General features: G+C 36.9%; 1 protein-coding gene across 5 annotated transcripts in view; it reads right to left on the bottom strand.

Annotated features, from left to right (window-relative positions):
• The window catches only part of pard3bb (par-3 family cell polarity regulator beta b), a 702,275-nt gene that overhangs the window by 216,097 nt on the left and 459,361 nt on the right, over positions 1–26,817 (bottom strand). For 4 of the 5 annotated variants that reach the window (XR_015499247.1, XM_087267580.1, XM_087267579.1 and 1 more), the window contains one exon: positions 19,056–19,281. Coding sequence is in view for 3 of the 5 variants with exons in the window: in XM_087267580.1 (XP_087123706.1) it covers positions 19,056–19,281 (226 nt within the window). In the remaining 2 variants the exon portion in view is untranslated. Of the gene's footprint in view, positions 1–19,055; positions 19,282–26,817 lie in introns of those variants that run through there. The other variant, XR_015499248.1, reaches the window with a different exon arrangement.

The raw sequence follows: 26,817 nt of genomic DNA on the forward strand, positions 1-26,817 counted from the left end.
AATCCTAAATTGTGACTATTGAAGATACACACTTTGCGATATCAATGCTCAGATGATATATTTTTCGCCCAAATACTTACATTTGAGCCGAGCACTATACTGAAAAGCAGAATCAGAAGTATTTCCAGTTGTGCATAAAATAAAATAAATAATCCTACATTCTATAAGCACAGATGAAATTAGTCAGGAGGAGAATTGCTCGTCATCAACATGTAACATAAAAGAAACACAGTAAATATTCCATACAAGTTCATGCTACATACAAATTATTAAACCGTCTCCAAAAAGAAAAACACTTTTCCTGCAGCTCTTCTTTATTTTCATCCAATTCATTCCCTCAAATCTGCCATATTCTCATGCTGATTGTTACCTTTCAGAGAGACTGGTCTAAGCAAGCCTGCCACATCTTCACTCTATAATGTAATCAAAGGCAGGAACAGGCCTGCGATGAAAAAAAAAAAAGAGGATACGTTGGAACAAGAGCCTCAGAACAGAGGTGCTACAGACGAGGGAGAGAAGAAAAAAAAGACAAAGAAAAGAAAAGAACAGACCCATTCAGCGGTGGGACACACAGACCCAATCACATATTCATGCCATTTTCCATTCATCCAATCATCTTAATCAGGACATTGCATCTTGGGAATCAAAGGGGAGATGATTGAACTTCCATTAAAGAGGCCTTTTAGTGATTCATATGTAGATGGAGGAGAGAACAGCGGCGGCCGGTTAGCTACTGTATACCTCCACTCGAACCGCACACATGAGCCTCCTGGTGATACAGTTACCATGGTGAACTGAAGACCGAGACGAGCGTACCCTTTCACTGAAATAAACCTATCTGCAGATCACAGCGCTCCGAAAAGGTGAGGTGGGCGCCGGCGTGGGCTGATGACTGACATGAGCCTGCCTTTATCCCTATAATAGGGATTCGAAAGAGAGGGAGACTGGTCCTTGATCTAAATTTTAGGCGAACTGCATCTGATAGATGCATCTGAATGGCCGGCGATGTCTCTTACATTTAACGCTGTCCCAAAAGGCATTAGGAAACTTTAACGAGAGAGTTGACCTGAAATTGTAAATTCTGACATAATTTACTCAGCCTTTACATGTTTCAAACCTTTCTGAGTTTTTCTTTTTTTCCTTGGGAAGATGCAATCACTGACTTCTATAGTATTTGTTTTTCTTATTATGGATGTCAGTGGTTACAGGTTTTCAGCTTTCAAATATTTTCTTTTGTTTTCAACGGAAGAAAAAACTCATAAAGGTTTAAAACCACTTGAGGGTTTTATCTCTTTAAGAATCTGAGAGAAGTCTGTCCACATTTTGTTACAAACGCACCAAACTTTTGAGGATATTTTTAATAATCTGAGAGATTTCTGTCTGTCTAACTAAAGTCTATGCAAGGAAAACTCTAAAGCTTTAAAATGCTCATATAGATAATCCAAACAAATCTATATAATCAAATGGTTTAATCCAAGTTTGATGAGATTTGCTTTTTGATATGATGAATAGATTTAATGTTAGCTTTTGTACACATGAAAACATTGATTAGTGTACTTAAACATATGTTCAACCATACCCACTAGGTTTTTGCAGAAGCTTGAACTTGTCATGTCACATTGGTTGGGAAGTATCAAGTATGCATGCATGCTTGAGTTTAGATAAACAGAATTGATGCTCAATGATCATGAATAAAAGCTTCAAATATACATCTTCATCATGTAAAACAATGATTAATCTTTAGATTAATCTTTAAAACCCCTCTTTGGTGAGATGTTATGCTTGAAATAATGCCATTTGATTTTTTTCCCCTTAAAAGTTCTGTTCATACACTTGCACATTCACATAGACTTTGCAAGTAATGCAAAATATTACAAATTTTAACAAAATAACAGGTTCCAAAGAAGTGAATGTACTGCTCTGAAAACCTTCCAGCTCTTAATGCATTGTATTGTCTTTTTGTATTTCTGACTGCCTGAACCTTTTGAAATAGTTGAATGAAGTCCCCTGATTATCCTCAGTGAAAATACGGAGTTCATAGTCACTGTTAGAAAGGAGTGAATTATAATTCAGGATTCTTGAGGACTACACAAAACCTTCACAATCTCTTATTTGGCATGAATATAAAAGTGTGGAACTTTGTCTATGTTTTGCTTGCTAGATTTTATTTTCATAAATATCTACTGTACGGTAAGGGGAAAAAAGCACTTGAAGTTTTCAGTACCTTTAGATTTGCTAAATATATTAGGTATGGATCAGGGTAAAAATGTTAACATTAGTTTCATTCTAAAATGTAGGTACTGTAAGAATATTAAAATTAGATTTAATAAGCTGGCATTGAAAATCAGGGTTATTCCAACAAATGTCTATACATTTTTTAAGTCTTCTCTAAAAATAACACTTAAAAAAAATGTTATTTCATTTCATTTTCTGTTTTTGATATTCAAGACACGAACAATGAGTTAGAAATGCTCCAAATTACAATATTTGGGGGAAAAAGATGCCATCAGTACTTTACAAAAATAAAATAGATTTGTATTTTACTCAAGAGCCATGAATTATAAATCCAGAGAAACTTCCCATAGCTGTGTGCCCATGTGTGCGTCTAAACTGTGTATAGACAGTAAGTGTGTAAGAAAACAGTTTTAGTAGTTAGTAAATAATGTCACACTTTATTTTGCTGGTCCATTTGTTGAATTTAAGTTACATTGCAACTAACTCTCATTAGATTTTAAGTAGACTGTTAGGTTGGGGTTAGTGTAAGTTGTCATGTACTTGCAAAGTTTCTTTTATTCAGTTAAATGTCTGTTGAAGGATCAGTATCAACAGATATTAAGCAGCAGAGAGTCTACTAACACTCAAATGAACCATCAAAAGGAAGTGTTACCATAATAATATTAAATTTTTACAATACATTTTCTTAACATCATCCACATTTTGTACATTACAAAATTAGTTTGTATACAAATAAACAGAACTAAGGCAGCGCGGTGGCTCAGTGGTTAGCACTGTCGCCTCACATCAAGAAGGGCATTGTTTTGAATTCTGACTGGATCAGTTGGCATTTTTTTGAAGAGTTTGCATGTTCTCCCAGAGTTTGTGTGGGTTTTCTCCAGGTACTCCGGTTTCTCCCACAGTCCAAATACATGTGAATTAGGTGAATTGAATAAATTAAATTGTTCGTAGTGTATGACTGTGTGTGTGTGTGTGTTTGTGTGCGTGCGTGCGTGCGTGCATGCGTGCGTGTGCGTGTGTGTGTGTGTGAAGGGCATCCACTGGTTCATTTTGTAGTGACGACCTCTAAAATAGAGAAAATTATTGAATGAATGAATAAACAGAACTACATTTTTGACTAGCTTGACTAAAATGTCCAAATTGTTTTTGTTGCTAGCCTATTAGCAGTCACATCAGACCTCTTGCCTTGCATGGTGCAATGATGTCACTTCCTACCCAAAGGCTGTCCATGTTTTTGCTGATGAGCGTCAGCGTGATGAGCATCAGACTTAGCTGTTGACTTGATCAAACATACAAACACACAGTAGGGAAGACATTAGGAAATGTGTTAATTGAGAGAGAGAGAGACGAGGGACAAGATGGGGTGTTGCTCCGTCAGCAGGTCTGTGAGGGAGGGATGAGGTAAGTTGCACCATCTGTGACTCTAACACTTGTTTCAGAAGCTTTTAGAGGCCATTAGCACACTCACTAAAGGTCACACACCAGTGCACATGCGCGCGCACACACACACAAGCACTTGCATACAAGACTAGCATAGTCATATAAATAAACAGGGCGTACAAACATGAACATACACAAAATAAATCAGCTGGGCTAAATCTGAATTTGACAAGAGAAAAGTTAAGGATGCCGCCAGCATGTACCTGTCAGCTTCACTGAGCCTCATTCTGGAGGAACGGTGCCTTTGAAAGACAACAGGAAAACATGACTATGACTCAGCGCTCTGACTGTGACTAAAATGTGACAAAAAATATATTAATATTTTGGCCATTTTAAACTGTAGGAAGGGGATCCTATTATTAACCTAATTTATTTTCAATTATCATTATTATTATGTACCTGGTGAGGGACTGTTAGTATTTAAATCTGAGGGTTATTTACAAAACAGACGCTCATTGGCCACTTTATTAGGTACACCTCACTAGTACCAGGTTGGACCCCCTTTTTCCTTCAAAACTGCCTTAATCCTTTGTGACATAGATTCAACAAGGTACTGGAAATATTCCTCAGAGATTTTGGTCCATATTGAATTGATTTGTTGACTTGATTAGACACCTCCGTGATGCAAATCTCCCATTCCATCACATCCTAAAGGTGCTCTATTGCATTGAGATCTATTGACTGTGGAGGTCATTTGAGTACATTGAACTCATTGCTCATTGTCTTGAGATGATTTTTTTATGACATGGTGTGTTATCCTGCTGGAAGTAGCCATCAAAAGATGGTTACACTGTGGCCATATAGGGATGGACATGATCAGCAACAATACTCAAGTAGGCTGTGGCATTGACACGATGCTCAACTAATGGGCCCAAAGTGTGCCAAGAATATATCCCCCCCACCATAACACCACCACCAACAGCCTGAACCATCGATATCCATGCTTTCATGTTGTTGATGCCAAATTCTGACCCTACCATTCGAATTTTGCAGCAGAAATTGAGACTCATCAGACCAGGCAACATTTTTCCAATCTTCTATTGTCCAATTTTGGTGATCCTGTGTAAATTTTAACCTCAGTTTTCTGTTCTTTGCTGACAGAAGTGTCACCCGGTGGTTCTTCTGCTGCTGTAGCCCATCTGTCTCAAAGAAGCCATTCTCCTCTGACCTCTGGCATCAACAAGGCATTCACGCCCACAGAACTGCCGCTCACTGGATATTTTCTCTTTTGGACCATTCTCTGTAAACCCTAGAGATGGTTGTGCGTGAAAATTCCAGTAGATCAGCAGTTTCTGAAATCCTTAGACCAGCCCGTCTGGCACCAACAACCATGCCACGTTCAAAGTCACTTAAAATCACCTTTCTTCCCCATTCTGATGGCTAATTAGAAATATGCCATGTCAGCAGCATTGACAACATTCATGGCAATACTTGGACCAATAATTTAATATACTATTTACAATTACATAACTCCTCTTCTTCTTCTTTGGCTTTAGTCCCGTATGGTTGCGGGGTCGGCTCTTTGGAACAAGTCCTCCATTTAGACTTGTCCATATGATAACGACTTTTTCACACATTCCAGCCAGCCTGTCAACTGGGCCTGTCACCCTTATACACTCATAAACTACGGACAATTTAGCCTACCCAATTAACCTGTAGCATGTCTTTGGACTGTGGGGGAAACCGGAGCACCTGGAAAAAACCCATGCAAACGCAGGGAGAACATACAAACTCCTCACAGAAATGCCAACTGAGCGGAGGTTCGACCCAGCGACCTTCTTGCTGTGAGGCGACAGCACTACCTGTGCCACTGCTTTGCCTTTTACAATTACTTAACTGTTTATTAATAATTGTACAAAAAACAAAACAATATTTAAAATTTTATCAATTCCTCCAGAAGACACATTTTTAAACATTTCCCCAAAAATATGTCCTGAATAAAAAGACCTTCTTTAAGGTTATCATTTAAAGATCTAAATTATATTAAAATATGTTTATCAAAAATAATCTTACAAATTAAGTTAAGTTACAAATATGTTTCTTTTGCTGGTGTGGATCATACAACACTTGTCATTACATTATCTCTAGTTAGTTTTCTTTTTAAAAGTGAGCGAGCCTTAACTTTCACTCTTTTAATGAGTCACTAGTCTTTAAATGTTTCAATATTTCTCTGCTTTGTTTCAAGTCTTGCTGAATAGGTTACACAAAACACACATACAAAAAAATATAATAAATAAATTAAAAAACCTCATAAAGAAAAGATCAGCTTTCATGGCAGCTGTGCTGGAATTAGCTGGAAGGCAAAATGGCCTAGAGATGTTAGGAAAAAAGAAAAGGAGAGAGGCAGAAGAGTGAGAAAGAAGAGAGGACAGCTGGTGACAGAATGGAGGGAGCGAGTCTGCTGCAGTCTCTGTTAATGGCAGAAGCAGGGGAACTGAACACTTGTTCTCACTCTCTCTCCTCTACATAAACATCTACTGGGAGTGCCCAACCAACATTACACATACACACACTTTCTCTTACTTTCCCTCTCATTTCACCACTCCACTCCTTCAGCATCCATCACTTTTCATGGTTTTCACACAACAGAATTAACATACCCTGCTGGAGTAAAAAAAAAAATAAAATAAAAAATTGGTTTATGCCGTAAGACCAGCTAAATCATCTTAGACTGGTTGAATCTGCTTTTCAAATACATTAAACAGTTTTTAAAACATTGGTAATGTATTGCCTTACAAGGTAAAGCTGTAAACCACATTCCTCGCTCCCTTTTAATAGGAGAGTGTCTGAATTGTTTCACGTTAAGGTTAATTAAATAAATTTTAAGTAGCAGGGTTGATTAAATAAAAGTAAAGTTTTGAAGTATTTAACACTGTAGTTTCACAAAGAGATGGTCGAAGTGTCTGAAGCGAAATGCCTCAGATCTGACATCAGGATAGATGATTACAGATTTCAAGAAAAAAATGATAATAAAATTAATTAATAAATTAATAAAATAAAATTAAATTAAATATAATTAAATTAAATTAAATATCTGTGGGTCTGTAAAATACTTTTAAATGCAGATGCAATGAGAAATGCCTTAGGTCAAGTTGAATACAGATTTACAAAAATAAAAGTAAAATAAAATAAAGTAATAAAAAATTAAAATAAAAACAAATAAATCTCTGTAAGTCTGTAAAATACTTATAAATGCAGATGCAATGAGAAATGTCTAAGGTAAAGTTGAATTTAGACTTTTGAAATAAAATTCAATAAAATTAAATATATTTAATTAAATTAAAATAAATAAAGAAATAAAATAAACTAAATTAAATTAAATCTGTAAATTAAGTCTGTGAAATACTTATACTGTATGTATATGCAAAGCATGTGAAAATTATTGCCACTTTCTGGAAACTGCAGGTTTCCAGGGATTGTGTGTGCTAGCCAGTGTAATGTGTGTTGTTAAGGGTGTGTGTGTGTGTGTGTGTTTGTATATATGTGTGTATCACAGCAGCAAAATGAGGGGCTTTTGGCAGTCCACACAGGCCTCCATCTGTCTGCAAGATGTAAAACATCCTAATGGGTCCCATCCTCCACCTAAGGCTATACCTTATACCCTGCCATAAAGCTACTCCATCTCTCTGTCACATAAACACTCACAAGCAATGCGGCTCTCCTGTGGAGCTAAATCATCAGTTTTTCCTCACAAACACACTGCACAAACATTCACAAACAAACGTGTTAACACATACACACAAACAGATCTAAACAGTAACCATTTTTTAAAAACCATGCGAATAACAACTCACAAAATATTCTAATGGGATTTGATGTTAGCATGTTGCTAAGCATAACAGTCCAAAACTCTAGTGAGCATAAATATACACAGCAGATACACAAACTAAGTAATATGATAAATGTTTTTTTTTTCAGAATATAAATAATTCACATAAAAGTATAAACATAAAAACACTATAGTAAATTAAATACAATAGTGTTTTTGTACCACACAAGTATATTGTACTGTATATATTACAGCATTTACAACACTTTGTTATATGCTACAGCATACTGTAGTTTTAACTATAGTGGACTGATAAAATTTAATAAGTACTATAGATACTTACTAAGCATGTAAATAAATGGAGTCTGATGTTAGCATGTTGGTAAGCTAAAACAGTGTAAAAGCAAAGAGAATTCCCAATCTGGCTATGCTATCAATTTTTTTCAGAATTTTATCAAGTCATTCACAAAGTTTCTGATGCCGTCTATAGGAAGCACACACAGAGCTAGCGCTAGCTTTAACAGCTATGCAACTGCTATCACACAATACCTACAGTGTTAAACTCTATTTTAAGAGTCAAAGATTTAAAACATAAGACATAAACCTGTTAATTAGCAATAGCAAGTTTCCTTATGATAAGATGACAAACCATAACACATCTGACAGGAAAATATATGCAATTCTACACTAAAATAATGGTAAACATACAGATACTCAAAGTAAACATACAAGTTCCTACATAATGCTACATTCCATTTGCTATATCCAGGTTAAATAAATATTACTAGTTATTTGTATCAGTTCTGATTGGTATGGGTGATATACTTTAGAAGTTTGTTACATCTTAATCATAATGCATTATATTAGTAGATGTGTGTTTCCATAAGGATGTTTGTATTTGTGTGTAACACAGTATTGGGCAACTTCTATAATGTACAGTGGTGGAAAGTGTACTGAAAGATCATACTTAGGAAAAAGTACTATTACTTGCCCAAAAATGTAGTGCAAGTATAAGTATGTTGTAAATATTACTCAAAGTATGAGTAAAAAGTAAACCTTTCAAAAGTACTCAAGTGAGTAGTGAGTATTACGCTGTTAAAAGCATGCATTTATATGTAATTTGTAGATGTGTGCAAACTTAACATTTTGTAGTGCGTTTAATTATTGCCCAGCAGGCAAACAACATCATAAAACGTTAATTAAGTTAAGGTTAGATTTAGGTTGTGATGTCAGGTGATCTAGCCAGAGTAAGGACAATATTATTTTGATGTCCAATAACTACGTCAAATGATGTTGATTTTTGGTTGATTTTAGGTTGTTTTGGAAAGTGACCAAAATCCAACGTCGAGCCAACATCTTAAACCAACATCATATTGACATTTTTTGTCCGGTATGGCAACCAAAAGCCAACGTCAAATAGACGTCATAGTGATAACGCCAAATTGATATTAGGTTGATTTTAGGTTGGATGTCAGACATTGATGTCGGCCTAATGTTAGGTTCTGATATCAACCCGATTTCATTTCCAAACAAAATGCAATGTCTCCATAAGGTTGGGGTACAACGTCAATCTGTGCCTGTTGGCTGTTTGACCCTTTAATTACCCCACAGAGAAAAAAAGTTTGGATTGCATTTCTTAACTCCTAATGTCGCTAGTTAACACACTCAATGCATTTTTTCTACATATCCTCTAATTTCTAAAATATCAGCCTCTACCAAATGGTTGATATGTCGGTTTATGGCAAAAATACTGGACTTAATACATATACTATAAAAATCTGAAAATATGGGGCTCTATTTTGACGGTCCATGCACAAAACGGAAAGCGCAGGGCGCAAACGCATTCAGGCAAGGCAAGGCAAGGCAAGGCAAGGCCTGTCAGAATCCATATGTGCTAATATGAGGACGGGAAAATCCGCTTTTCGCCATGGTGCATGGTCTAAAAGGGTTGAGTTTATTTTCTTAATAAGTTATAGGTGTGTTTTGAGAATAAACCAATCAGAGTCTCATCTCCTATTCCCTTTAAGAGCCAGCTGCATCGCGCCATAAGCGCATTTGCTATCTACATGACGTAAAGTAAGTTCACTTTCGCTTTTGCTCTCGTGGAGAGGGAAACCTTTACGCACACACATAGATTAACCAATAAATAATTAATTTAGTTTGTTAAGCGCAAATATTTGTTTCAAAACTATTTCTAAATTCAGTTCTAATTTCCAGCAAACAAATAAATAAACAATAATAACAAAGTGTGGTCAAAATACTGAGTTATTTCCAAATACACCTGATTTGCCCTATATGGTCTAAAACCTGACAGGTGAACAAATCTAAGCTTGTTTTTAATAAAACAAATATAAATATGGATATAATAAATAATACTGCTAATAATAATAACAATATACAAAAGCAAATTAAATAAACTGAAAAAGCCTCCCGAGGTGAAATATTCAAGGCAGTGGTTTTTAAATTCATGAAGACTAGAAAATAATATGTTTTGTAATATTTTAGTTCTTTATATATATAAAGTGTCACGAAACACCAAAACACATTTTTTGAGCTGTTGACAGTCGTATATGTGTCCCACACTGCTAAAAACACTATTAGGACACCTATATTTCACTAAAACGTGTAAATTGGTTGTTTTTGCGTTATTTCAAGCAAATTCGTACTTCCGGTTTAAAACGAATTTTTGAAGCTGCATCACGGTCATGACATAACAGTGTGTATTCCAGCGTGCAGACTGGACGTCTGTGCCAGAGTGTGTCTTATTACGTCATACAGTGTGTTGCATTAATGCATGAGTAAGGCTTGGTTTAAACCAATCAGCGCGCTCTATTGTGCAACTTCATTAATATTCATTACTGTCATAGTGTTTAGACAACAGAGACGCCACGTTGTGTTGGCAAAACAAGCATGAATTGTTGCTTTTATAGTTTGCTGCAGTTAAGTTTTGTTTTCATCTTCTCTCTGTGAGAGCTCATACTTACGTGTGGATTAACAATGTCTACACTACAATAACTTACAATAACTTAATAAGTTGTCTTGACTACAATAACCTACATGTCTAAGGAGGATCATTGTTTACCTGAGAGCTGTTCTCATCTGCAAACGCTGAGATCCGGATTCGCTTGTAGTCTTCTCTTAATAAAGACGCGGCTCTAGTTGCTGGTGATTGTCCTGTCTCTACAGATTTGGTAAGTGAGCGACCAGTGCTCTTCGTTTATTCAGTTTGTTAGTATCGAACAAACTATTGCACAGAGTGTAAACATGTTAGCACTACTACCAAACTTTAACCTCGTGTAGGATTTTTACCGCATTTTGTGACCGGAATAACCCACGCGGCTTTCTGACGCTACCTGCCGTGTGCATCTAAGTTTCCGGGAAATGCTGAGTTTTTTTTTCTCTCTCATTCACCGTGCAGTATCAAACATTGCATGAAAAATACACGCTTACAGCAGTTCCTCGAATCAAATATCTCGTTTGTCGCGAGGGACATGAATGAATTCTCTGAATGAAAGACAGTTAAAGTCCACCATTTAATAATTTGGCAAATAATTCGACTACAGATGCCCATGTAAACACAGTCGGGTGCCCAAATCCCACACCGTGCCTCTTTTCTTCCTCCGACACTCCTCCCTAAACAGAGCAGGACACGCCCACTTTTCTGGCTTTTTCCAAAGTAGAGGTGTGAAAACACCCTGCTGAAACAAGGGGGTTTCATGGCCCTTTAATATATTAATTATTTTTCATTTGTATTTGCGTATTGCTCTACATCTTGTAAGCAGTGTGTAAGCGAGGCGCACAACTAACGCGTTCTGCACCGAAATTTATAACAGGTTTGTTCTGGTCTAAAGAACAGACTATTACAGTTTCTCAAAATAGCAACGCGCCAGCAACTTGCCAAAACACGCCTGTTTTTTTAGACCAGAACGCCTATGGGCGCACATATGAGCGCAAATGCATTTGCTATTTAAAAAGCGTGGCGCAACACCTCAAAATGACCCTTGCGCCAAGCTAAAAAGTAGCAAATAACAATTGCGTCACACCTTGCGCCACATTGCGCCGGGTGTATGATAGGGCCAACGAAAAGACAGAAAATATTCAAAATAAAACATTTTTGAATACTAAATCAACCTTTTTTTTTAAAGTATGAAATAAAACATTTCAGATTCGCATTTAACATGCCTTCTTGTTTTTTTGTGTAGTAGTACAACAACAAGATTATGTTTTATTTTTTAACCATTATTTAAAACAGTCTTTCTTTAAATGACTTTTACAGTCATTATTTAAAACTGTAAAAACATGGTCAACCATTTGGTAGAGGGGCAGTCAAGAGGTTAAGGGCATTTCGGTCATTATACAGTAAACATCTGTTATCTTCTCATCAGTGACATGCATCTACATAGTCTAAAAAATAAAAATGTTTACATCTACTTGGACACTCTTAATGCTTCCAAAAAGTTTGCTGCAATTATAAATCACCCATGTCTTGAAGTAGTTCATTATTATGCAAATTGATTAGACAGGAAGCACAGGACTGAAGAAAAAAAAAAAGTAACTGCAGGTTAAAGAGAAGTAGTGGAGCAAAAGTACCAATACTGCACTAAAAATGTATTCCAGGGAAAGTAAACACATTTTTAAACTACTCAGTAAATTACAATTTCTGAGAAAAACTACTCAATTAAAGTAGTCTGAGTATTTATAATTTGTTGCTTTACACCACTGATACTGTATAAGTATGTTCCTCAGGATTTAGAAAATATATTTGTAATAAAATATAATTTGTATAATTATCTTCATTGCCATTTATAACAGTGGTTATCAATAAGAGCTGCACAATTGTTTAGCAATGATTTACACTTCTTTACTGCACATATAAGGTAATTTTTGCTTATAAAAATGTAGCAGATTTTAATTTAAATTGTAATTTTTTCATGATTTTGTCAAATAATAAGTAACAATCAAAAATAGTAAGGCATTACAAAACTGGTTTGTAGAAAATAAAAAGAAAATAGCAATGCTATTATATGATTCAGTAACCTGTTCAGAAAGGATTTTGAAAAGGAAATGCCAGATTTAAACATCAGTCCTTTGAATCCTAAAGACAGCGACAGCGTAACGTGAAAGGTTGATTTTCCTCTTTTGTCATACGTTTATCATTGAGCTGCAGGGCCGTATCCTGGCCTAATATCCCAGATTCACAACACCGCTCTGACCCACAGACACAGCTACCACCAGATCAACGCAGCCACTATCAGCACAATGGACACTGGCCAGTGACTCCCACTGGGCACTAAGTAGTGGCCAATAACAGTAAATGTGAGCCAGGCAGAGGACAAAATACCCAGCATTATGGCCAGCTAAAGATTTAACAGGCACATATAACACTGGGATGAAAAACAGAAAAGGAAACAAAGCCAGAGAATAAACATTTTAACTCAACGGTTACAATATCTGCATCGTTTCTGACCTCAAATAAGAGACTTCTGTTCAGCATCAAAGAACCCAAATGGTGTCCATAAAATGGTACTTAACTACAAAATTGCTGACATTCAATTGGACAAACCTCCATTTGATGGTAAAAAAAGACCGCAATACAACCTCTGCTGAATTTAAAGATCAGTTTACACAAAAACAACAACCCATACATTTGACTATATTCTGAGCTTTTAAATTTAACAACAGACATGTCTGTAAGAACATAATAATGTGACAGTAATATTTGCTTGGTGAAAAATTCCTTTAAGAGCTCTAAATGTAGTTTTTTTTTTTTTTTTTTTGTGAGACTACACTTCAAATATTCAATTACTTGAAGCACTCTCTGATTTACAGTTGGTGAGGGTAGAGGTCATGGTCCTCAAGGGGCATCTCAGCTAGTCTGCACTTCACCTGCTCTTAACCTTTGAGGACAAACATCACAAGTACACATAATGCTAATTGGGAAGGTCAGTCAATAATTTTCTATTGATCTACACAGTGCTTGTAGATGGTTCAGTTCTTGGTTTTAGACTAAAATATGAAGACAAATGCAAGAGCAATACTATAAGGAATGTTACAGAAACGTTTACACAGTTTAAAGGGATAGTTCACACAAAACTGAGATTTCTGTCATGATTTATACACACAGAAAACACAAAATAAGTTATTTTGAAAAATGCTAAAAACCTGTAACCTTTAGCCCCTTTCACACAGCAATATCGGTAAATATCCAGATAAATTACAGGAACGACATTTAAAGAAGCACTGTTCACACAGGAAAGGACATTCCAGAATTTTTTTCTGGAAAAGACCATTTACACATCCATTCCAAAATACCGGTAAATTCTGTCATTATTAACCAGAAATGACCTCTAAACAACTGCTCTTGTATTTGTAAATATAGAAGGGGTCAGGCTTCTGTTGATGGTTTGACTTTAATTTAAAGCTTTAGCATTCATGGAGCTGATTTTGTCCAAGAGACATCCAAAGGCAAAAGCACGGACCGCAACTAAATGTTTACATATTTGACTACATTATACATTTTGTGGATGGATAAGTACTGAGAACAACTTCGATGAAAACATATGGAGGAACACTTTTGTATATCGAGATGTAAATAATATGTGTGTGTGGTGGTGCTCACCGCAGCGCGTGTCAAGCAACTGAAGCAGAGCTTAAAGGTAAACAAACAGCGGTTTATCATAAGCATTTTATCAATAATTTTTTACACAGTAGGCATTTAGAAGGTAGATAGAAATGTTATCTGACTAACATCAAGCAGCTAAACGTGTCTGGAAAATATTCAAAGACTTTTATTTTCCTAAACAGCGCGGATGTGAATGGGTCAGAATGTTCTGATTTGCTGGAGTAAACCTGAATGCGCTCTTTGCGGCAATTTTCGTTCTGCGTTCACACAGAGCAGCATTCCGGCAAATTAATGATAATGTTACAACTTCTCTTTCTGGAAAATTGCCGGAACAAATTTTCCGGAAAGGTCTGTATGTCTGAAAGGGGTAATTGATTTTCATATTATTTGTTTTTCGTACTATTGAAGTAAATGACTGGTTTTCAGCTTACTTTAAAATACCTTCTTTAGTGTTCAATAGAAGAAAGAAACACGTAAAGGCTTGGAACCACTTGAAGGAGAGTAAACAATGTGCAAATTAACATTTTTGGAAGAACTATCCATTTAAGTCTCAATTGTCACTATGAACTACTGGCATATTACCTGCATATTAATAATATGACAAGATAATGACTGTTTATTAGAACTTAACAAAGACTGGGGGGCGGTTCATCTTCTAGCAGGACAATGACCCAAAGCACACCGGCAAAATATTAATGGAGTGCTTTAACAACAACTTGGTGAATGTCCTTAAGTGGCTCAGCTAGAGCCCATACCTAAATCATATTGAACATCTCTGAAGAGATCTGAAAATGGCTGTACACCATCACTTCTCATCCAACCTGATAGAGCTTGATAAATACTGCAAAGAGGAATAGACAAACATTCTCAAAGACAGGTGTGCCAAGCTTGTGGAATCCGATTTAAAAAGACTTGAGGCTGTAATTGCTGCCAAAGGTGCATCAACAAAGTTTTGAGCAAAAGCTATGAATACTTATGTACATATGTTTCTTCAGGTTTTTTTTATTTGTAATAAATTTGCAACAATTAAAAAATAAATAAAAAATAAAAAATCACATTGTCATTATGGGGTATTGTGTGTAAGATTCTGAGGAAATAAATTAATTTAATCCATATTGGAATAAGGCTGTGACAAAAATTGTGGAAAAAGTAAAGCTCTATAAATACTTTCCAGATGCACTATATGCTGGATAAGTAGGCGACTCATTCTGCTGTGGCAACCCTTCATGAATAACGGGACTAAGATGAGGGAAAATGAATGAATGAATGAATGAATGAAGTAAGTACAGAAAATAGGCCTCAGTTTATAACACTCACTGAACAATCCAGATGACCACATTTGGGTGGTTGTGTATTGTATATACAAAACCTTAAAAATGAAGGTCATGTTGAGCAGAAACTCATCTTTTAACCCAGACAGCACTACTAAAAACATATCCATGAGTGCTCACACTCCCTGAACCTTCAAAAAAGTTGGCTAACAGAGAATTAAACTTTTCTTTTAACTAATTTTCAGGTTATTTAATACATGTTATTTGGCCCGGGCAGGGTGACAGGGCAATCTTGCGCCAAAATAATCCAGGTTTCGTCAGCGAAGGCTGTGTCAGATTCCACAGCACACATCATCAAAACACACGCCTCTCGAATCCACATTTCTAATCCCTGCCGCCTGCCAAATATAAATAAATAAAACTCTGGTGGTTCTCAATAACCTTTTCATCCCTCACCCCATCAGCCACCGACAAGCCAACACATAAACGCTTATCTCCTCAGAACAACGCTGCACATTATAATGATTGCATGGGCGCGAGAGGAGAGCTGGCCGCAGCGGGCACACTGGCAGACACTAGGTAAAGCAAAAACAGAGGGATCAGTCGGATTAAAGGATGCGAGAGCCATATCGAAGCCCACACTTTAGGACAAGTCGAGACGATTCACCTTGAGAACGACACCAGCTAAATCAAACTCTCCAGCTGTTTGCCTCTCTCCGCTGATTCTGTTTCTCTCTCTCTGCTGGAATATTCGGCGTGTTGCTATAACAGCATGGTGTGCTTTTCAGTTTTCCCGGCAGTCATCCAAATTAAAACAATTATAGAGCTAATTGCCCGTTAGGTGGAGCCTGCCGGGGCGTCCATGCTCTGATTTGTAGAATCACTCATGCGGGTCGTCCTCTACTGTGATGGAGCTGCCTGGTCTTGCTGGTGCTGGAATCTTAGCCGGCCAGCCGATGGACAGGCAGATGGGCAGGGGTTGGCACAGGTGCACACCGTGATGCAAATTAGGCCTGGCGCTGGCGCGGTGTGAAGACAGGGGAGATTGAGCACCGTGACGCAGCGATGGCGTGCCATATGGAGCTGGAGCTGACTGCTCTGTTTACCAGCGGTCGAAGTCAGTTACACACACGCAAGTGGGCCGAAACACTTTCAACCATGGGCACGAGCCAGCAGAGCGTCCCAACGGCAGCTCGGGCCAACATTCCACCACACAACATGTGACCGCTTGATGACCTGTCGCCACAGCTTAGTATGTGTCAAATCAACAGTCATCCATCCTGACCTTTTGCATGTGTGGGAGAATCTGTTAATTAAACCAGCCTCAAGCTTAGTTGTCTATATTCAAATCATTTTCTCAAACTTGTGCTGTTCTAAATCTGATTGACTTCATTCAGATTAATTTTATTGTTTATTTGTATTCACTACTGTTAAAGAGAGACTAAAAAATAAACCAAAAGATCCTGAATTAGACATTTGACATTCTGAAAGTTCCAAAATTCAAGCTTTTTTAAAAGCTACAGTACGAGTGAAGCTGATAGTGAAGCTGATAGTGAAGTTTATTCAGATTTAGGAAACTTATATTCTCCCTGCATCCGAACATAAGCTTTTACATACTTTTGCAATAGGTTAAAAAAAAGTCTAGTTTGTCAAAAATAGTATTGATAAAACAGTTCGCAAAAAGGTTACATCTGAAATGTTCTTTCAATAGACACTTTAGCATCCAATGAGGCCACTTGAGTATGTTTGTGAATAAATCAAGATAAAGCACAACAATGGATACAATAGGCAGTAACAATACTGCATGTTTTAAATGTGCTGTATGTAAGTTTTTGACTCTTCTAAAGCAAAAAAAAATAAAAAATCATAATATGTTGGCGCCAGTGGTGTAGTGGTTAGTGCATCGACACACGCACTACGGTGCTCACGGCGACCCGAGTTCGATTCCTGTCTTTTACTGATCCTTCACCTCTCTCTGCTCCCCATGCTTTCCTGTCAATACTCTCTACAGTCCTATACAATAAAGGTGAAAACCCCAAAAAAAAAAAAAAAAACATGAAATATTTGCAGATCTATAATACACATGCCAAGGGAACATGCTTGTTTGTTGTTTTGGTAATTTTAACCTGCCCAATGCCAGTTTAGCCAGTCACATTTCAGCACCTTGTGTTGCCTTGTTGGAAAACCGCGTATTTCATTCATTCATTCAGAAAGGCTCTCAAAGCATGCGCATTCAACTTCCGGTGGACAGTAGAAGACTTCGAAATGAGACAGATTCACATGAGGTTATTATTTGGCAAATGATATGAATATACAAATGTAAATATTAGGTGAGCAGGTTACATTGTAACCCTGGGTCCTAACAACATGTCTTTTGATGAATTACACAGTGATAAGCAATTTGCCTGTTTGTATCAGACGAAACACGACAGAAATATAAATACAGCCATTCAGAAGCACAGAATAGTACACTCATTCACAAAATGGTGAGGTTTATAATCTAATTAATACATATTAACCCTCTTTACCATTATTAAATGTAGATGCTGAATCCCTCATGGAGTATGTGTTTAGTTCTAAAGTTCAATTTCAAACTGTTTATTTTATTGTCAAGATCTGCGGTGAAGTTTCAGCTGCTGCTTTCAGTGTATGGCAATAAATAGCATTTAAATTCACATTGTTAGCATTTAAACACTGAATAAAGCACATGAGGTTTACCTAAGGTGATCAATGTCATATTTTTCTGTTGTTCACCTCTTAGAAATAGAAGCTGCTTCTAATATATCAATTCGAGGTGTTGCTTAGAACGAAAACTCCCTTTAATATGGAAAATATTTCTTCTATCGGGTGCCGCTGCTTTTATTTAGAGCATGGTTTAAATCACTTACTCCTGTCCTCAATCTGGCAACCTGCGCTTGCATTTGTTTGGATCCAGGAGTGCAATACCTAGTAGTGTCGAACTTACATACTGCACCTTTAAGTCTAAATTGCATTCACTCTACATATATAGTCATACTATATCAAATTTAACTTTATAGCATTATTGAAACACCAAATGTAGAACCTACTACACAACAATTAGTTAAAATTACCAAAAATGTAATAGCAGACCGACCACATATATGATAAATATTTTAGTTTGATCTCATGTGACCTATTTTATAGTCCTGCTATAAAACAGTTCAGTTTGATAAACAGTACAGTAATGCTGTAGTGCAGACTGATTAAAGATGACAGACACAGCAAAAAGATGAATAACTGATCAAAGCCTAATTATTCAGTGACATAATCAACAACAACCTGATTAATCATTAAAAACATATCAAAATAATATTTTGTTGCTGCCTTACTATACAATATTCGAATTTGGATTATAAATGTTTTATTTTTCCACAAAGAATCCTCAAGATTTGATTAATAGTGCACAAGTCAATTGTACTATTATATCTATGCTTTCTTATAGTGCTTGTGTGTCTTTTTGAAGCCTAAAAGCATTTATTGTAATTTCCCTGAAAAATGACTGACCAGAATATATTTCCAAATACCTTCGCTGATGTTCTGCAGAAGAAAGCAAGCTTTGAAAAAACATGAGGGTTATTAAAATACAGAATTTTCATTTGTGTGTGAGCTATCCCTTTAAGAGAGACACAAAACAACAAAGACAGAAGAGGAAAGGGACAACAAAAGCAAGTATAAACACAAAGAAATGGGGTCTTGCCTCAGCAATCCGAATCCTTTCTTCTTGGTCTTCTTATCCAACTCATCACCGACCTCCTCTGATTTCTTTTTCTCCTTCTCCTTTCCTTTGCTTTTCATCTTCTCTTTCTTCTTGCTTTTGGCCTTTTTCTTTTTGTCTTTCTTGTTCTCCTCATTGTCTCCCGCACCTTGTCTGGAGGAGCCGCTGGCTGGAGTGTCTCGTCCAGAGCTCTGCTCTGACCCCTCATCTGTTTTTAAAACAAGCAAACATACATATGAATATACAGAGTTGGGGAAAATAAATTCCGCAATAAAAATTGGTGATAAAGTGCATATTTTAATGGCTGATGCATACTATTGATTAGGGCTGCACGATATACTGAAGGTAACTTCCATGCACATTTTGTCAGTAAAGTCAGTTATGTAGTCAGTATATTTCTAGCTCTGCTTTCAAATGAATCAGTAATCATCTTGTCATGAACTGTTTCTCAATTCCAAGAACGCAGACAACAGACTTGTGTTCTTGTGAAGACTGTTCTTGCCAAGTTACCTCAGAAGAATGAACTTGGGAGACCGCAGGAACAGAGAACATGTCCTGTGAGAAATAAGGTGCAGCGTTCTTCCGGATGGTCACATGACCTTTACGTATATGTAACTAAAAACTATTTAAACATTACAGTATTCATACAACAATTTTTTGTTTTTCGCCTTTTCACAATATATTCTACGAATAAAGACCTTACAAATAAATGCAGCACAACACAAACAAAACAGATTTTAATATAAACTTCAAAAAGTAAACACTCTTAATGTGTTAATGCCTTTATTATAATGATAATTATGATTTTCATGGTGCCATTTAGGGAAACTCCTGAGATAAACAAGTTATATCTCTGAACTTTACTAATAAATCTATATAAAATGCTGCACTTCCCACCGCTTATATTCAGTTGCAATGACTTCAGGAACTTCTCGAGCGAGTTCGGTACTCAAGTCTGCATCGGTGTGTCCTCGATATCAAGAACACAACTGGGAACTACTACACATCCTCAGTTCTCGCGGTCTTGAGTTTTGAAACTAAACTTTGGCAGTTGATGATGACGTAAAGAACGCAAAAACATGAGGATGCAAGAACACTGAAGAAGGTATATTGAAAAACAGCCATTTTGACAGCTGTCTGCATAATTTGCTGCTATATATGAAAGCATGTAAAAAACAAAATTTTTAACATACTTTGACAACAAACTCACTTCACACCTTCAATTGAGTGTTTGAAATAAATAATTCTGTAGTTCTGTTTTTATTAGTCATCAATAAAATCAGTTAAAGAGCCCATATTATGGGTTTTTGAAATGACCTTCCATGCAATGTGTAACAGCTCTAAGTGAAGTGAAGTATCCAGTTAAGGCTTAAATCTGAAAGTGCACCGTTTAAAACTATTGCTTCATCTATAAAAGAGTCGACTCATAGTGGTTCGAACAAATCGAGATAACGAGTCTTTAGCCATGTCAGCGTGAAATCAATGCAGAACTCAAACCCTGCCCACTTGTTGTGCGCGCATACACGGGAAAATTGAAACCCCCGGCCCCGCCCACAAACACTGTATAAAGGAAAAGAGGAAGACAAACAGTGTTGAATCATGTTGCGAAGACACTAGGCTCTAAAGTATAAGGGAAAGTTATTTTCTCTACGCATTATAGCATTATAGCCCCCACCTTGTGCTGTGTTCCTGTCATTTTTCTGACGTGTGATTTAGCAATCTACTTGCTTACAAAGGGGGATTAATCGGCCATTTGTAAAGGAAGGATCAGAAAAGACTATTGATGTATAGGACTTTGTCAGTGCTTGACAGGAACTTTACAGTACACAGTTTATGGATCAGTTTCTTCCTCACTTCACAAGTGTACTGTAAGTAAGTGCGATAAAATGGCTGCGTCCTTGTTTTCTCTAGTTTGCAAATGATGTATTTAATTGTGTTTTGTTACTTGTAACTGCTTGTACTGTATCTGGTTAACTCTTTATATTTTTATATTGTGTCTAAAACCAAGTTGAAACGGACTTAAATGCGTTTGTGAGCTCGCCATCCTCTGCCCTCTGCGTTGCTATGACCACTGTCAGCTGTTCCTACACACATGCGGCGGTCAAGCTTCAAAATAGTTCAGCTTTTGCCACTGTGTGGATTTATACTGAATGTGTGTCATGGTAAAGAATAGAGTAATATGCTGGTATTAAACTGCACTCTGACTTCTGTAAAATTGTTGATAAGCCGTGGTGGGCTGTTCTCTCTGTTTCACGGTGAACGTACTTGACCAATTAATGCATTTTTAATGCATCATAGGCGCTTTTTAAATCTTGTCCCTTCTTTGTAGTGTATTTGCAGTTTCTACACAAGAGCATCCTCTGGCCTTTTGAATGTATTAACCACTGATCACAGAGCCATGTTTACCTGACAAGATGTGCATGAGCATCGTAGATTTTGCTTATTAGTGATTTTTTAATAAAATTTGATTAAATGTACAACCTTACTATCAATGCAGGAAATATTAAATCTTCTTTACTTTTATCTATTTAGAGACTGTTTGCATTATGACTCAAGTGATACTTCAAGTTCTTTAGCCAATGCATTTTGCCTAATTACTTTTCACACCTACCCTTTCTAGCCACCTGCTTTTAATAGGAGCATAACCAAATAAATAGGGAAAAATACATATTTCCATTAGCATTTATATTCTATAAGCTGCACTAATTTATATACCCGCTTAGAAATGCCAGAACATAAAGCCAACTGGCTAGCAGATTTCAATTTTCACACAGTATGTACATTAAAACTGCCATGTCTAGTGTGGCCTATATCTTGGTTGAAGTCATGGAAATATAAATGATCTCTGCACAGATATTTTTTTCCCCAGCTAATCTGCCTTAGAGCATCAAAAAGTTGCTCACATTATCATTATAAGAGGGAAAAAAAGGGCATGTGATGATAACTGGACAGAAAGAGAAGGAGGAAGAAAAAGATAAGGACTGGATGGAAAAAAAAGTGAAAAAAAGAGGCTTGGGTAACTGAGGAACCTGCTGACACAACCATCTGTTACTGGCTATCCACAGTGGAGCACGGTGTGTGTGTGTGTGTGTGGCGATCAATCGTTGCTGCATTATGTGTCTGTGCTCTGAGGTTTGTCAGATGGCGGTGGCGGTGCTGGGAGCAGATGTACGTTTACCAGGCCGCCTTGGAGAGTGTGTTAAAGAGAGATGAGAAGACGTGCAAAAAAGCATCAGTCTTTCATAAGCCTCTCAGCGACCGTCTTACTAACCCTCCACTTGTTGCTCAGGGGAAGGTCCCGACAGCCCTGAACACCGTGATTTATTGATGGTTAGTTGAATCTTATAGGACAAAATATGACAAGGGAACAGACAAAGAAATTAGAGAGTGAAGACATAAGAGATTGAATGAAAGTTTACAATTGTTGGTCAACCAATAAGTATTTTTTTTTCCCAGTGAAGAGATTAATATTTTACTTGGCATAACTGTTTTGGGGTGAAACTACTTTAATAAACCAGCTGATGCTTAGTAAACAGTTTTACACTGTAGTGCTTTTTTTTATGACTCTTACAAGCCAGATTTGTTTGTGAATCTAAATATACAATACACTTGTCCAATTTGTAAACAACTTTCTCTAAGAAACTTTGTGAACATGTACAAAAATTAAAGATAAACATTACAAGTAGTGATTTATAAACAGTGGGCCCACATTATGTGTAATATCACTCACTTTTAGTTATATTAGAATAAAAACATAAACAAAAATTCATACTAAAATCATATATTTAGTAGCCCTTTATTTTGATGGTCCATTTGAGTATTAGTATTTTGTCTTCTTAATATCTGCTGATACTGCTCCTTCAATAGACATTTAACTGACTATGAGAAACTTTGCAAGTACATGTAAACTTATACTAACCCTAACCCTTAACCCAACCTAACAGTCTACTTATAATCTAATGAGAATTAGTTGGCATGTAGATGCAATGAAACTTAAACTCAACAATCAGACTATCAAAATTGTTATGACCATATGTTTAAGCTTGTCTACTTAGCTTAGACAAGTCCTTTGTATAGTGTCTTGGATAAATGGAGGGTGGGGGTGCACTGGGCTCAATAACATTGTGAACTGTTGAATTGCTTTCCTATTCAAATCAAGTGAATAATGTAGTGTATTATAGCCCCTCACATCCACTACGCTCAATTAACTCTTGACAATTGATTATTCCCAGAACATCAAAATCAACTGTGGGTGCTAAATCTTTTTTCATATCTGGCACCCAAACTCTGGAACAGCCTTGCTAGCACAGTTTGGGAAGCAGACACACTCTGTCAGTTTAGAACTATATTAAAGACACATCTTTTTTGCATTAGCATACACATAAAACACAAATGCTTTTGAAATCCTCTAAAGGATTGGTAATCTGCATTATTTAGGGCAAACGGACCCGGGGACACTTCTCTACAGACATTATAATTTGAACAGGCAACTGCACTTATGCTTATCTCTTTTCTTATTCCAGAGGTTTCCATAATCCTGGACCATGCTGTATTCTGAGCAGCTGCTGTGGTGGTCATGGAAGAGTGGAGAGCATAAGGCTGATTCCTGTAAGACCCCAGTGACAGACGAGTCTTCGCATTGATCCTGAAGGGCCAGCCTGTACACCAGCAGGTGACCTCTCCTACCTGCAGCTTCTCCACGATGGACGTCCAATGTTCTTCAGCCTCCGGTGCCTGACAGCAGCTCTGCACAAGAAGTTTGGCTATAGGAGAAATGGTCATGCCCAACCAAGCCTGGTTTCTCTCGAGTTTTTTTTTTTTTTCCTTCACCTTCGCAAATTGGTGAAGTTTGTTCCTCGCCACTGTCACCACTGGCTTGCATGGTTCGGGATTTGTGGAGCTGTGCATGATGGATTTGCTCTTCAGTGTTTGAACTCTTAGCAGTGAATATTAAACCACATTGAAACTATGTAAACTGAACTTCACCTCTGAAAACTGAACTACACTGTTTTGATCTGTGAAGCTGCTTTGACACAATCTGCATTGTAAAAGCGCTATAGAAATAAAGTTGAATTGAATTTAAAAAATTCATAGCACTTTTCACAATAATTATCGTTCCAAAGCAGCTTTACAAAATTAGCAAATTATTAATGGTGTTAAGTATACGGTGGAGCGATCAAGCAGAGTCACATTTAACCTGCCATAATACAATATATTGTGTACTTTATAACAAAAAAGTGCTATTTGTGCATATACTACATTTTCAAGTAGGTGATATGAACAACACAATAATTAAAGAACATTATGTGTATTGTATTGCTTAAGAGCTTGTGCTGTCCTTGATGTCCTTGTAGGGTTGGCATAATCTTTTAACATGTCGCTAAGTGTTCTCTTCCAAAAAAAGACTGGAAAATACCACAAGGTCTTTTGCAAGAACTGTTTTTAATGTATCACTGAAATGACCTCATTATTAGCAATGCACTGAATTGCCTTGTTGAATTGTTGAATGGAACCGTTTAGTCATAAGACAAAACTGCAACCAAATTCTGGAACTGGAACTAAAATCTTCATGAGTCACTTCCTCAATTGTCATTTTGCACTTGAATGAGGCACTAAACCCAGAATACCTCAGGTTAGGGTTTACTTTTAACTAATAACTATGGCACTGGCCTGAAAAGTGTAAAAAAAAACAGACCTTGCTTTGATTTGGTGGTCATATATTCATTTATTACATTCAATATGGCTCTAAACCAGTTTCACCTTGGAGGACAGAGATAGTGTAAATAAAACAATAAGAATACCATGCAAAACTCTCTCTGAACCTCGCCTACACAAACTTCAACTATCGGGTTCGAGGACAAGTCTGTGCTTTAGAGGCTTAGTCCAAGGCCAACAGCAGCATCCGTTTCCCCACGGCCTGGTTTCTACACAAACAAACGCCGATCCGCTGTTTAAACTAGCATTGAAGCAGGCGGCTCGGTAATGACTGTATAGCCGCCCTATTATTCAGAGACACAGAGGAACCTCAAAGGCCTGTTCCAGCTCCCACTTCTCTAATATGCATCAGAAAACTCTTTTGTTCGGACCAGCGCAAAGACTTATTGTAAATATCAATCCGCGAAACACAATGCCGAACGCTGGGAGGAAAAAAAAATGGTGAGAAAGGATAAAGGAAAAACGGAGAGATATTTCCCATCATGCTCAAGTCTCAATATGAAAATGCTTTAAAAGAGCAGGGCTTGAGGACTTAGAGAGCAGTACCTATGCTCTGAAAGCCTTACATAATAAAGCTATAATGACACAGCTTTGAGCTCAGTGAAATAATGAAAACTATTTCAAAGGGAAATAAATCCCATGCTTAAACGCCTCACTGTTTATCATCCTCACTGATGTACAGGCTTTGATATTTATATGGTTTGTTCTGCATAAGAGAATACCTCCTAGTAGACTGCATCCTTATGAATATTTCCTTAGGGCAGGGGTTGAAAATCAAGCCTTGCAACTGGAATTTACAGGTATACATGATCTATATTCAGTAAAGCAATGAGGCAAATCTTAAGCGTTTCAGCCAAAAATTGGCAGCCAAAGCATAGACTCTAAAAAAGTGTAATGAGGTATCTAGTTGCAAGATGTTAGCAGAAGATCTTTGTAAAGTAAACCCACAGTATTTTGAACTTATCAGACCAGCACATATTGCAGATGCTCAACTTGAAATACTTCTTCAAATCATTCCTGAACACTGAGTGAAGTGTGTAAGTGTGAAGCACATTATCTTGCTGATAAGAGGCCACTTCAAAAAGGGGACCTTGCTTTCAAGGTCTCCAAAATTGTTTAGGTAGGTGGACAGAACAACACACTCCATTCCCCAGCTCGTCATCATCCTTGTGCCATCGACTGAGGACATAAAGACTCATTTGGCCTCCTTTCAATGCTTTAAATGCTTTCAATGCAGTGTCCATTGAAGGTGCTTTCAAGAGTGTAAGATGGGATCATCGTTGGTTCTCTGATTGGTATACACAGAAGGGCGCAGACCTACTTTGTGTTGTGACACATTATTCATAACTATTGGTGAAATTTTGTATGATTTAAGAATGTCCCATAGTGAACTGTTAATTGGCTTGGGTCGAATGGGATAGCTTTTGTTGCCCTTGCACATTGAAAAGCCTTGAGCTTTCATCACTCTGTTGATTCTTTGTGGTTTGCTCCCCTTGAACCACTTGTTTGTAAATTCTCACCACTGCTGACCGGGAGCAACCCACAAGCCTGGCCCGTTTCAGAAATGCTCAGATCCAGCCGGCTTATCATACAGTTTAGGCCTTGTCAAAGTTGCTCAGATCTCAATTCCTGGCCATTTATCTTGCACACAAAACAGTAAACTACTCAGATATTAACCCTATGGTATCTGAGGGTGTTTTGGGGCCTTTAGAAATTCCCTGACATTTAAATCAGCAATAAAAGGAGGTGTCCATGTTCACTTCACATTTGACTGGTCATAAAGTTTTGGCTCTTCTACTGTATGAATTTCTTTAGTAAATATGACTACTGTTATCTTAGTTATTTTTAACCTAACATTCCTTTCAAACTAAGTTTGTTCACTCTGCAGCCATAATGAAATGTTTTAAGCTAATATTTATATGCAAAAACTATTGTAAGGACTTTTTTTCTTTAAATCAACAAGAAAATCTGACATATTACTGTGCCTTTCATTTTTTTTTTTTTTTTTGTATTTAAAAAAATTAACAAA

Source organism: Danio rerio, chromosome 9 (genome assembly GCF_052040795.2).
Source record: "Danio rerio strain M-AB ecotype USA chromosome 9, GRCz13ab, whole genome shotgun sequence".
NCBI lineage: Eukaryota > Metazoa > Chordata > Actinopteri > Cypriniformes > Danionidae > Danio > Danio rerio.